The following is a 13,703-nucleotide window of genomic DNA, read 5'->3' as shown; positions in this document are numbered from 1 at the left end:
CGCCACCAACGCAGTGGAGGTGAATTACACTCCAAACCATGCCAGCAACGTCAAAAGCCTCAATTATTTGCGACACAAGGGAGACATAGAGCATTTCCGAAGTTTGAAAAATCATTTGAGAAATTACGATCGTATTTTGTTTCCCGATTTGTGTTGAATAAAGTTATGAAATTACAAATTTTCAAATAAAACACAGGGATGGGATCATTTCCCGTTCTCTCAGACCAAAAGTACACGTACCAAGACATACAACTGTTTTTACCATCAATAATCAAAATAGACGCCCAATATAATTGAAAGAACGAGCGCCATCAGTGTTCGATCAGATACCTACAATCCTGTGCGCCAACAATGTTTAAAGTAAGTGAGACATTAATGAACACAAAATACTCGTTTAAACATTCTATTTTGCTTGAGTCCTTGTAAGTATAGTAAATCCATCAACTTCTATTGTTTGTATTAGAAGGAATGGTTGCTGCAATTTGAGTGTGAGACCGCCTGTGAATTTAGTGAGACCAGCAGTGGGGTGGCCCGTTTTGACTCAGATTTTCAGATCACTCGTTTCTCTTCAGATCGAATAAATCTTTCGCCTTTTACTAAAGATTTCTGTGGAGAGGAACAATAAAGAGTATACCATTTCCGTGGAGAGGAACAATAAGAGTATATCTCAATTTGTTGATGCTCTGCGAAAGAATATCAATATTGCAACGGATAGCCGCCTATATCATACTCCGTGCAACAATCATACGTTCACATAATTCATACCGGCACGTGTGAACATGTTCACATAAACAGAGAAATTATGCCGAGTGCAGACAGACAATCACGTTTAAAACCTCGTTTATCATCCATCCATTTATCCACCCTATTCCGCTTATCCGGGTTGGGTCGAGGGGGAGACAGCTTTAGGAGGGACTCCCAGGCTTCCCTCTCCCCAGCCACTTCATCCAACTCAACCCGGGGAATCCCAAGGCGTTCCCAGGCCAGCCGAGAGACATAGTCTTTCCAGCACGTCCTGGATCGCCCGCGAGGTCTCCTACCGGTGGGACATGTCCGGAACACTTCCAAAGGGAGGCGTCCAGGAGGCATCCTGATGAGATGCCTGAGCCACCTCATCTGGCTCCTCTCACCGTAGAAGAGCAGCGGCTCTACTCCGAGTCCCTCCCGGATGACCAAGCTTCTCAAGGGAGAGCCCGGACACCCTGCAGAGGAAACTCATTTCGGCCGCTTGTATTCTGGATCTCGTTCTTTCGGTCACGACCCAAAGCTCGTGACCATAGTTGAGGGTAGGAGCGTAGATCGACCGGTAAATTGAGAGCTTTGCCTTTTGTCTCAGCTCTCTCTTCACCACGACAGATTAGTACAGAGTTCGCATTACTGCCGACGCTGCACCAAACCGCCTGTCGATCTCGCGCTCCATCCTGCTCTCACTCGTGAACAAGACCCAAAGATACTTGAACTCCTCCACTTGGGGCAGGATCTCATCCCCGATCCGGAGAGGGCATCCCACCCTTTTCCGACCGAGGACCATGGCCTCGGATTTGGAGGTGCTGACCCTCATCCCGACCACTTCACACTCGGCTGCGAACCACCCCAGTGAGAGCTGGAGATCACGGCTTGAAGAAGCCAACAGCACCACGTCATCTGCAAAAAGCAGAGACGCAATGCTGAGGTCCCAGAACTGGACCCCCTCAACGCCTTGGCTGCGTCTAGAAATTCTGTCCATAACCATTATGAACAGAATCGGTGACAAAGGGCAGCCTTGGCAGAGTCCAGCCCTCACTGGGAAAGAATCTGACTTACTGCCAGAAATGCGGACCAAACTCTGGTATTGGTGATACAGGGACCAAACCGCCCTTATCAGTTGGCTCAGCACCCCGTACTCCCGAAGCACCCTCCACAAAACTTCCCGAAGGACACGATTGAACCCCTTCTCCAAGTCCACAAAACACATGTGGACAGGTTGGGCGAACTCCCATGCCCCCTCGAGGATCCTGCCCAGGGTGTAGAGCTGGTCCACTGTTCCATGGCCAGGACAAAAGCCACACTGCTCCTCCTTAATCCGAGGTTCGACCTCCCGACAGACCATCATCTCCAGCACCCCTGAATAGACCTTACCAGGGAGGCTGAGGAGTGTGATTCCCCTATAGTTGGAACACAACCTCCGGTCTCCCGTCTTAAAGAGGGGAACCACCACCCCAGTCTGCCAATCCAGAGGCACCGTCCCCGATGTCCACGCAATGCTGTAGAGGCGTGTCAGCCATGATAGTCCCACAACATCCAGAGCCTTTAAAAACTCTGGGCGGATCTCATCCACCCCCGGGGCCATGCCCCAGAGGACTTTTTTGATTACCTCAGTGAGTTCGACCCCAGAGATTGGAGAGTCCACCTCAGAGTCTCCAGGCCCTGTTTCCACAATGGAAGGCGTGTCGGTGGAATTGAGGAGGTCTTCAAAGTACTCTCCCCACCGACTCACGACGTCCCGTGTCGAGGTCAGCAGCACGTCATCTCCAGTGTAAACAGTGTTGACGGTGCACTGGTTCCCCCTCCTGAGACGCCGGATGGTGGACCAGAATTTCCTCGAAGCCATCCGGAAGTCATTCTCCATGGCCTCGCCAAACTCCTCCCACGCCCAGCTCGGGCTCCTTTTCAGTCAGAGAGGCGATATTCCATGTCCCAAGAGTCAGCTTCTGCAGCCAGGGATCGGTCCGCCAAGGTCCCTGCCTTTTTCCGCCGCCCATTTTGCACTGCACCCGACCCCTTTGGCCCCTCCGGCAGGTGGTGAGCCCATGGGAAGGGGGACCCATGTTTCCTTTTCGGGCTGTGCCCAGCCGGGCCCCGTGGGTGAAGGCCTGGCCACCAGACGCTCGCCTTCGAGCCCCACCTCCACGCCTGGCTCCAGATGTGGGGCCAGGTGACCCGCGTCCGGGCGAGGGAAAACAAAATCCATTTATGTTTTTCTTCATAAGGGGCTTGTGAGAGCCGTGCTTTGTCTGGCCCTTCACCTAGGATCCGTTTGCCATGGATGACCCTACCAGGGGCATGAAGCCCCAGACAAGATGGCTGCTAGGATCATTGGGGCGTGCAAACCCCTCCTCCACGGTAAAGTGATGACTAACGAAGGGGCTTCGTTTATCAATGCAGTTTAACTTCTGGTGGGACCCATTTGAATTGGCACATGCCAGTCTATTGTAATTTGGCAAAAAATATTGTTTTTAAATAAAAACCAATAACCAACCCTGTCAATTGCACAAGCACTCCTCTTTACTGTTCACAAGCACAATCACAAGTACAAGTCGTCTTCATCCATAAGCACATGAGTCTTTCCTTGTTAAAACACAGCAGCCCTACAAAAAATGTTCCATCAACTTTTAGTGTCTTAATAGACAATGATGGTATTTATTTAAATATTGAAACAAAATATCTACCTCCTTCAATGTTACACGTGAATGCACATACAGAGAGAAGTTTTATTCATTTTGATAAGGCTACATGAAGCAAAATATAAAGGTGAATACACACTGTTTTCGTGCACCATTTTAGCCCAATTCCATCATTTCCTTGTCTGTCTGTGCCTCCTTACCAGCAAATTTCTGGAAGTCCACATGGCGTCTTTGATGGCAGCAAAAGTGAGCCACTGCTTTGTAAAGTCTTCTTGCTTGATTTTCAACGGGCTCACCCCATAGAGTACAAGGTTCAAGATTCAAGATTCAAGAGTTTTTTTATTCGCCATGTTTGAGCGTGCCAAACAAAGAATTTGACTTCGGTAAATCACAGCCTCTGTTCAACATTTAGGTGACTAACAACAACATGTGAAAAATGAAAGATATTCTCAAACATCCCCTGATCTTAAACTGATCTTAAACTCCCAAGAGGGCAAGGAAAAACTCATAACTCCAGCTAGGGGAAATGAGAAACCTTGAGAAGAGACCACAGATGGGAGGGTCCCTCTTCTAGGATGACCAGGCTGCAATGGATGCAGAGAGGACACATAGTACAAACAGTGTAAACAAAAAAGGTGTGGAAAGCGGGATGTTATTGCACAGTAATGACTCTGAGACTCTAAGAGTGGTGTGAGTTCATCAGAGCGACAACCTGGGGGAAGAAGCTGTCTCTGTGTCTGCTGGTTTTAGTGTACAGAGCTCTATAACGGCGTCCGGAGGGGAGTAGTTCAAACAGGCTGCAACCTGGGTGCGAAGGGTCTGTTGAGATGTTGATGTCTGCATTCAACACTTCCCTTGCCGGGAACTGCAGGTCGCCCACAGGTATACGGCAGCCATGAACTACCTGAGCAGGTGCCACACTGACTCCTGGGCGCCACAGCCAGGTCGGGGGCACGTTGAGAGCGCTGATATGCCCCGGGAGTGCATAACGGACCTGACTGGGAGGCCATCATGGGCCACCATCCACGACAGGTCCCAAGTTTGTTTCGAGAGGGCGGGGTGGTTGACGTTGTGCCAAACTGTTGTGGGCTCGCCGAATGCGGGTCCGAGCACTGGACAAACCACTTCCCGCTGTACGACAGAGATCATAGATCTGTGACTTGTTAAAATGTCACTATTTTCTTGCTCTAATTTAAAGTTCTTCAAAAACTTTTTGGTGAAGAAATAAGAAGGTGGCGCGTTAAAAGACACAGGAATTCATTGGTCGATGGGTATTAGCTTTAGTTTCCGGAGGTATGTGTCACGTCTCGCCCTGCTCCACTATGTGTCTGTCTTGGTTTCTGTCTGTGTGCTCGCCCCTCCCCTCCTGTGTGCCCATGATCAGTGTGATTGTTCCCACCTGCCTCTCGTTACCTGTTGTGTATAAAAGTCCTGTCTGCCCCTTTCTCCCTGTCGGATCATTGGTTTTGGTCATTGGTTTTGGTCATTGGTTTTGGTTCCTGTCGTTCGGTGTGTCGTCCTGTCTTGGTGCCGTCATGTCCTGCTGTCTTCTTGTTCCACGTCCCGGTCAGTCAGTCAAGTTATTGTTTAAGTCATGTCAGTTTACCGAGTCTGTATTTTGAGTTGCTTCAATAAACCCTGGTCCAAGCTGCACTTGGTCGTCCTGCTCCATGCTCCACCACCCGACCGTGACAGTATGAGCCCATCCAGAATCGTGTCATTGCTTGGCTTTTCGATGCATTTGGTGTAACGAGCGCGCTTCGCAGGTGCAGGGCAACATATCTGCTTCCGAGGAAGAGTTTTAAGTTCGGGACTCCTTCTCCTCTGTTTTTTTTTCTTTTTCTTCATGGTGTCCCTCTTCAGTCCCTCTGACTTGGATTTCCAGGTGAAGTAAAAAATGGCTCGGTCCAATTCTAAAAGCAACTTACTTGCTGGGATGAAAACAGAACTGATTAGTAAAAGCAAGGGTAAAATCACCACTTTTATGGTTAAAATTCTCTAAACTGTGAAGGCTTTCTCTTGGTAATTACTGTTAGCATATCGAGCATTAAAGATAAAGAACTGGGAACAAACCTAACAGGTTACAGTACGGAACAGAGTGCTGCTCTAATGGGCACTAAAAAATCGGCAAACTTGTCTGATGACTTATTTGTTCACTCTTCTTCATCCGCAGTAATGCATGTAGTAGTTCACGAGGCATATATGTGTCCCCTTTGACCAGTCTCTATCCAAATACACAGTGTAGATACCTATTAAAATGGTAGACCCGATGAACATGAAAGGCAAAGATTGAGAATTTGCCAAGAACTTTCCAGGGTCATCATATGTACAACGGCTGCGCCAAAAGGAGTCAGGCCAGAAGAATAGAGCGGAACTAACACAAGATTTGAACGCACGCCTTAGTAGAGACTGAGAGCCTAAATCCAGCGCTTCAGCGACACTACCTACCAACTGCAGTTTCAACATTGAATTTTGTTGACATTTCTAATAAAATGTGAAAGTGGATAAAAAGTTGGTTTCTCCACCAGCATCCAGGTTAGTGCTGCCCGACTGAGCTTTGTTCATAATGTAATGAGTGACAGTCAGAATCCAGTTACGAGTTGGAACCGAATGCTTGTTAGCCGATTAGAGGACTTGATGAATTGCTAGCACTGAGCAGCAGAGTGGCGCAGCGGGAGCGTGCTGGGCCCATAACCCAGAGGTGGATAGATCAAAACCATCCTCTGCTGTTTGTCTGGTTTGGACCTTCTTTCAAGTCATGCTTTTGAGAAAAAATGTCGTGCGCATTATCTTTTCCACACGTTGGTTGTGCTGCACCTGGAGGCGGGGCTCGAAGGCGAGCGTCTGGTGGCCGGGCCTTCGCCCATGGGGCCCGGCCGGGCACAACCCGAAAAGGAAACGTTGGTCCCCCTTCCCATGGGCTCACCACCTGTGCGAGGGGCCAAAGGGGTCGAGTGCAGTGTGAGCTGGGCGGTGGCCAAAGGCAGGGACCTTGGCGGTCTGATCCCCGGCTGCAGAAGCTAGCTCTTGGGACATGGAATATCACCTCTCTGGCTGGAAAGGAGCCCGAGCTGGTGTGCGAGGCAGAAAAATTCTGACTAGATATAGTCGGACTAGCCTCCACGCACAGTTTGGGTTCCGGTAGAAGCCCTCTCGAGAGGGGCTAGACTCTCTTCCACTCTGGAGTTGCCCACGGTGTGAGATGTGTCGAGCAGATGTAGTGGGTATACTTATTGCCCCCCCGGCTGGGCGTCTGCACATTGGGGTTCACCCCGGTGAACGAGAGGGTAGCTTCCCTCCGCCTTCAGGTGGGGGGGCGGGTCGTGACTGTTGTTTGTGTCTATGCCCACCCTTCTTGGAGTCCCTGGAGGAAGTGCTGGAGAGCGCTCCTTCTGGGGACTCCATCGTTCTACTGGGTGACTTCAATGCTCACGTGGGCAATGGCACCAGGACTTTGTAGTTGTGTCATCAGATTTGCGGCCGCATGTTTTGGACACTCGGGAGAAAAGAGGGGCGGAGCTGTCAACTGATCACCACCTGGTGGTGGGTTGGCTCCGATGGTGGGGGAAGATGCTGGTCCGACCTGGCAGACCCAAACACTCTGTGAGGGTCTGCTGGGAACGTCTGGCATAATCTCCTGTCAGGAAGAGCTTCAACTCCCACCTCCGGCAGAGCTTTTCCCACGTCCCGGGGGAGGCGGGGGTCATTGAATTTATATAACTCGACCTCTACGTTTTAAGCTTGATGAGCCAAAATATCAGATCTCGCTCTTGTTTCCTACCGTTTTAGCCTATTTGTTTTATCCAAATCTGTTCAATCTCTGATTATAATCTGTAGCCCTACGTATTTTTCAAATTTGTATTTATTTATTTATCAAATCTCCTCAGTTCTGTCAAACTCAGTGCACAATGAACCTCCCTTCCACTTTGAACCAAGCTTCACCAAATTTGGGAACACCGTAGCAAGGAGTGCGATTTGGTTGTCGGACACTCCAAGTCCATATCTTTTTGCCGCACTTCACCCTCTCAAGTTGGTGTTCTTTTGTTGTTGCTTCAGAGCGACCCCATCCATCACTCTTGAATGAGTCCATTGTTCAAATGAGTCAATTTTCATCATTGTGAGTTCCTCCGCTTTTCACTGTCTTTTCTCGTCCCCGAGGATGTTATCTGTCCTCCGGAGTGTACTTGTCCTCCTCCAAGCACAACAGCAGTCTTTTCTTGTCCTTCGCCAAAGGTCAAAGGTGCTTCAGAGCCAGGCACCATTTTGTAGTTGTTCACGGCTGCAGGCGAAGTCTCGGATTGGGTTTCAGGGACTCTGACACTGAGAATGACAGGCTGGGACATCAAACTTGTAAGACTATTTCCAAATGTAGCTGCTTCCATCAATTTGCTGGTAACGTTTATTTACCAAACTTCAAATTCTCCTAATAACAGCGGTCTCGGTTTTATATCATAAATCCTGCAACTCATCCTATTTTTGAGCTACATTTTATCTATAGTTCCAATTTAATCGGACAGTATGTTGTCTTCAGTATCATTATTGAAAATCAACTCATCGAGGTCTGCTTTCCACATCAAGCCCTGATCTGTATGTCTTGACCTCTCACATGTTATTGTCATGCTTGCTCAAAAATGTGACTTAGAGTATGGTGCTGTGAATTCTCAATCTCCCCAATGAAATTGGATCCCACCTCGTAGTTCTTATCGTTCTCATGTTCCTGTTAGCCTGCAATTGTCCAAATCAAAAATGTTTTCTTTTAACTGTCTTTCTTTTGAACCTCTAAATCTCTCGTGTTGCTAACCTATCTACACCAGAACAAAAAATTTGCCACAATATAACACCAAATGTATTCGAAAATTCATTGTCATAACGTGTTGTATTATTACTATCTTCCACTATCTGTCCTACTCACTCCCCCCTTTTTGAGGCTTGGCAACGCCCATGCCTCACACCTTGACAAACTTTTTGGGAGAATGCGTTCTTTACTACATACGATTCCATCATCATTTAAGTTGACTTTCTTTCCAAAACGCTTCTCAATTTCTCAGTTCACACATCTTCTGCATGTGTTACTGGTTCTCCAGTTTTTTTTCTTCTAGTTAATTATCAATCCAAAAGCTATGTGTTTCTTTCTAACATTCAACCTGCTCAAAATCACTCTTTCATCGAAGTCGCTCTACTAATTTTCTATAGTAGTCACCAACGACTTCAACCATTCAACCTGTAATTTCTTTTCATTCAGGCTATCATTCATCAATGTTCATTTGAATCTCACACGCAGTCTCCAAAAAGGAGTCTTTCTATCACATTGGTCCCAATTCATCCAAGCTCACAACACAACATTCATATATCATTTTCAACTCAGGTTTCCTGGTAGAACAATCCACCAATTCAAAAAAACTTAACTAAAACAAACAATTGGCAAATTAATCTGAATTTCTTTTCTTTGTTTTTAAATTTGAAGAACTCAATCTCTCAGATTTAGCTTGCATTTAAAAGTTTGCATAATCTTATAACACAACCAATCAATTATTCCTATTAAATGTAGCATTGCAAAATCTTAAATTCACAATTTAGCTTCTCCCAATTCCTGAAAGCATGTTCTGTTGTTTTGTTAACTCCGAATTTCTCATGAGGGCTTGACACTAACATGCACTAGTGTGGATTAGTTTCTGTTCGCAAACAGATTTCTCTCTTTTTCTTTCATTTTTATCTGTCAAAATTGTTTCTGTTCTGCGGTGTAAATTGAATAGACCACAGTCTAGCAATTTTTTTTATACTAAAACGTTAGCCAATGTTCATCATTTTAACATATACGCACACACATGCACAGCTCTCGCATGCAAAAGGTAGTTCCCAGCACCAATGATTCGTCACAGGCTGGCCATTTCCTGTGGTCGATCATGAGCTGGTCCCTCCCATGCACACGAGGACAGCACATTCTACTTTTATTTATTTATCTTCTAGAAGCAAGTTGCATTTCTTTACCACTTGATTTGCATATTTTAACTTCAGTGTAACACAATTTGATCCCTATTCATTTGTAATTGGGCCTACAAACAGCATTGTCATACTTCTTGTGTGGACAGGGGCTCTAACAATCTAAAACGATTTTTGATAACCTGACAATGACATGTTTTGCTGTCATATGGGAGAGGTTTCAGATCTTTTAAATTTCGATACATGATTTGCATAGGACCGGAAACTCCTCTTGCCCCTTGCTTGAGCCGCGGCTTGAGCTGCGGCCTTGCACCTGCTCACAGGGACCTTATTGTCTCCTGGTCTGACAAACACTTGTGACCGCATCAGTTTTCATCTTTCTAGCTTTTGTCTCTTGAATTCGTTCTCATCTCTTTGTGAAGATTTCAACCACACTCTAGCACTTCTACCACTTCAGCATGTATTCCATACAATTAAGAAATCTACTTGCCATGAACTTCTCGTTTTAAAGAAGAGCAGAGCAAGAGATTTACCGTTCTTTTTTCCCATCTTAATTTCAGTAGTTTAAGGTTTTACATTTTTTTTTCAATTTTTTTTCTTTGAGGATCCTCAATGCAGGTTTAAATTGACCTTTCGACAGATTACTAGCCTGTTTTATTGCCGTGGATCAACGCTAGAACTGCTTCTTAGTCAATTTATCCTACCAGTCACACACTCAATCACACAAGTTATCCCTGCCTACGCGAAGTCCTCCTTTTTAAAAAAAAAGGAGCTGCTTCATCCAGTGAGGGGACTCTACAACACCCCCCACCTTCCCTGGGAACTAAAGACAAAAGTCCTTGTCCCCAGCCCTGCCAACGCGAAGTCCTCCTTTTTTTAAAAAAAAGGAGCTGCTTCATCCAGTGAGGGGACTCTACAACACCCCCCACCTTCCCTGGGAACTAAAGACAAAAGTCCTTGTCCCCAGCCCTGCCAACGCGAGGTTGTACTCCCTAGAACAGTGGTCGTCAAATAATGATTCACGGAGGTACTGAGATTTTAAAACAGTTTGAGAACCACTGCTCCAAAAGAGACACCTCATCCAGAGGGGGACTCTACAACACCCCCTCCTTCCACAAAACTTATTCCTGTGCACTTCTTCCTTTTTACGCGTTTCACAAGCAACAACACAATCACACAACTTCAGGCCTTTAACTTACTTGTCCCCTGGTTCGTTGCACTGCCGGGTCCCGTCAATCCACCTCTGTCAGACGAAGGCAGACCTAAGATGCTGGCCTAGCGAAGAATTTCCTTCCCAGGTCTTTCTTTACCAGGTCCGGCTAATGGACGCTGGCCCGTCGACGGTGTACAGCGCGTCGTCCTCCGTCAGCCAGATGATGGGTATGAGGGATCCCGGGTTTCGGCACCAAAACGTTAGAGATTTGCTCACTCCAACTTATTTTGCAAGAACCACACGGGAGACAAGCAAGTTCTTTTAGACACCTGCAGGTGGAGAGATCACTCGCTACAGGAATGAAATCTAAAAGTCTCCTTCCTGCAAGGGCATATTTATTAGGAGGAACAGAGTGGGGGTGAGAGTGGACAGGTTTGGTGTACCCCCGGCCTCTGATAAGATCAGAGCAGGGGAGGTTTTACACTGTTGTGGGAAACAGAACAACTTTGATTGCTTCCCCTGCAGCTGGTCAATCAAGCAGAGGAAGCAACCACTTCATCTTACTCTGCATTGTGAGGGCAAGACAAGATTGATTTAATCATTATAGTTTACATTCCAACATAATCCTACGATAAAGATAACCTGGAAAACCCTAACAGTTGACGCTGTGCCTTTGGGCTCTTGCAGAATCTCACCAACGAGGAGCAGGTGGTCATGATTCACGCCAGGACCCTTCTCACCCTAGCCGAGAAGGTAACGCGCACGTCCACGCACGCTCTCGCATTCTGCTTATGTGACAGCAGCCTTTCCTCAGTGGTTAGAATACATCAAAGTGACCAAGTCAGCACTTCAACAGTAGATGTTGGACATTGAAAGTGAGAAGGTAGACAGACACGCGACATCAGCCAAGGGGAACTCCGGCAATGTGCCCCAACAATTCTGACCTTGAGCTGTGCTAGGATATGTTCTGTAAGCAGAAGGGCTACCTGGATGAAGAGTTGGACTTCAGGAAGCGTTCCATGGACCAGGCTCATAAGGTAAGTCGCCCTCAAATCTCCCGCCGGACCACTGATGGACGAGGATTGCGGCCCAGAGGATCCTGGAGCTGGAGGCCATGTTGTACGAGGCGCTACCGCAGCGGGACTGCCCCGCCACGGACGGCGAAAAAGCCAGCCACGCTGGCGTGAATGACGTGCTAACGGCGGATCAGAGAGAAGAGCTTAGGAGCGCCGTGGACCAATGGAAGCGAGCCCTGATGTGCGAGTTGAGGGAGCGCGACGCTTGCATCCTCCAAGAGAGAATGGATCTGCTGCACAGCGCGCAACAGGTAAGGGCCCAAAGCCAGCCCGGCACTTACTTGCACGCTTACTGGCTTTTGAAGGCCGCTTTCCATTTCTCCGTCCTAGAGGAACAAAGAGCTGAAAGAATTCATCGAAGCTCAGAAGAGACAAATCAAACAATTGGAGGAGAAGTTTCTGTTTCTCTTTCTATTCTTCTCCTTGGCCTTCATTCTGTGGCTCTAACACCAGCTGGTGAGTGAGCTCCAGCGGCACCGCACTCGACACTTCCGATACACCGCCAGCTGGTCTCAGACGTTGGCAGACGCTCCGATGCCGACGTATACCCCCCGCCACAGTGACAGAGGCACCGCGTCACACCGGCGCTCATCCAATCAGAAGGCAGGAAAGGCAAATTCACATGCAGGGCACTCTTGAACCAGAAGAGAGCGCCACAAAAAACGGTTGTTGCTCCAAACGCGCACTAAAAAGGGTCAGAATAACAAGAGTCCCACCGGCCAGCCGGGGCCACCCGTCCATCCATTTCTTCAGGGGGGAAAAAAACCGGTGAGTACATTTTGCATTTAGCTCTGCTTTTCTGCTTCTGTCTTCAAGTGTGTGGCATCCTGTGACCAAAGATTCAGCCAACCCCAAAGCGGTTGACCTCAACGTCCCACCACCATGCCGACCAGAGCAGGTGACGTGATGCTTTGGACATCCTTCCGTCTCAGATGCCCAAAAGTACTCTTTGCCACATCTGCGGCAATACGGTGTCTTTTCAAAGGTGCAAATAAATCCAGCGTGGGCGGAACACGCACGTCTTCGTTTTTTCCCGCTTTGTTTGTGGGGGGGGGGGGGGGGGGGGGGTTGTGCGTGTTGGCTTCACTTGAGTTCAATTTGGTATTTTGGTCAAAAGCGCATGTGGTGAAATTCCACAAAGTAGGATGGGCAAACACATTCCAGTAAACTGTTAGTGTCAATTGGGCTCTCGAAATGGCAGGGAAAAGATGCACAGCAAAACGGAAATATGTAGATGAACACAGGACGTTTTTATCAGAGTGGGAAAGTTTCTATTTTTTGTTGAACGTGATGGCAAACCATTCTGCCTGATATGTCAGACCTCAGCGCATTTCAAAGATTCAAATCTTCAGCGCCATGCACTTCAGCTCACTCCATGGCTAACATTGATCAGGCATCGAACCCGCAACATCATGCTTAAGAGGTGGACATGCTAACCAGTGCGCCATTATGTCAACGCATAATAACTAAGTCTACTGATCAAAACAGCGGTTACTATATGACGTCGCTACGTCGTGGTCAAGTGACGCAGACAAGACATCAATGGACGGACCTTCCTCCGAAATTAGAATCCGTGGGCAGAGTTAACTTGTTTAAAAGGGAGTGGGCAGAAGAAATATTTAATTTATTTAAATCTATTTTGAGTGCACACCATTATGCCAATGCATAACAACTGTAAATCTACTAAATGGAATGTCTGCTGTACGCGCACTTGCTCCTTTTTTTTCTGCTCCTCTTACTTATTTATTTATTGTTGTGTTATTTATTCATTATTTATTCAGCACGCTTTTGTTATACTTGTTTACTTGTTTGTCTGTTGTGAGCCATGTCTTGTCACCGTGGGATAGGGGGGAACGAAATTTCGGTTTCTTTATGTGTCTTTGGCATGTGGAGAAATTGACAATAAAGCTGACTTTGACTTTGACTTTGAAAACAAAACAGCGGTTGCTATATGACATCTGCCACTTTGTGGTCACGTGACAGACGTGACGTCGATGGGCGAAACTTCCGCCGGAATTCAAATCCGCGGGGAGAGTTAACCTGTTTAAAAGGGAGTGGGCAGAAGAATTATTTAATTTATTCAAATCCATTTGGAGTGTGCGCCATTATGTCAATGCATAACAACTGTAAGTCTACTAAACAAAACAGCGG

General features: G+C 47.2%; 1 protein-coding gene and 1 pseudogene across 1 annotated transcript; both read left to right on the top strand.

Annotated features, from left to right (window-relative positions):
• The first annotated feature begins 554 nt into the window (after positions 1-554).
• On the top strand, positions 555-639 carry LOC125981574 (U5 spliceosomal RNA; annotated as a pseudogene).
• Positions 640-11,307: 10,668 nt separating this feature from the next.
• Positions 11,308-12,566, top strand: LOC125980784 (janus kinase and microtubule-interacting protein 3-like). Its single transcript, XM_049740322.2, has 3 exons — positions 11,308-11,803; positions 11,883-12,008; positions 12,369-12,566. Exons 1-2 carry the CDS (start codon positions 11,591-11,593, stop codon positions 11,997-11,999), a joined length of 330 nt encoding a protein of 109 aa, XP_049596279.1. The 5' UTR covers positions 11,308-11,590; the 3' UTR covers positions 12,000-12,008; positions 12,369-12,566.
• The last annotated feature ends 1,137 nt before the right edge of the window (positions 12,567-13,703 follow it).

This window comes from Syngnathus scovelli, chromosome 14 (genome assembly GCF_024217435.2).
Source record: "Syngnathus scovelli strain Florida chromosome 14, RoL_Ssco_1.2, whole genome shotgun sequence".
Taxonomy (NCBI): Eukaryota; Metazoa; Chordata; class Actinopteri; order Syngnathiformes; family Syngnathidae; genus Syngnathus; species Syngnathus scovelli.
Note: the sequence above shows the minus strand (reverse complement) of the source record. Positions and strands in the feature narration are given on the sequence as shown.

Excerpts from the sequence above, each read along its gene's own strand:
- LOC125980784 (XM_049740322.2), top strand. The coding sequence starts at position 11,591 with ATGTTGTACGAGGCGCTACCGCAGCGGGACTGCCCCGCCACGGACGGC. Across the intron at positions 11,804-11,882 it reads TGCTGCACAGCGCGCAACAG|AGGAACAAAGAGCTGAAAGA; the intron begins GTAAGGGCCCAA and ends TCTCCGTCCTAG.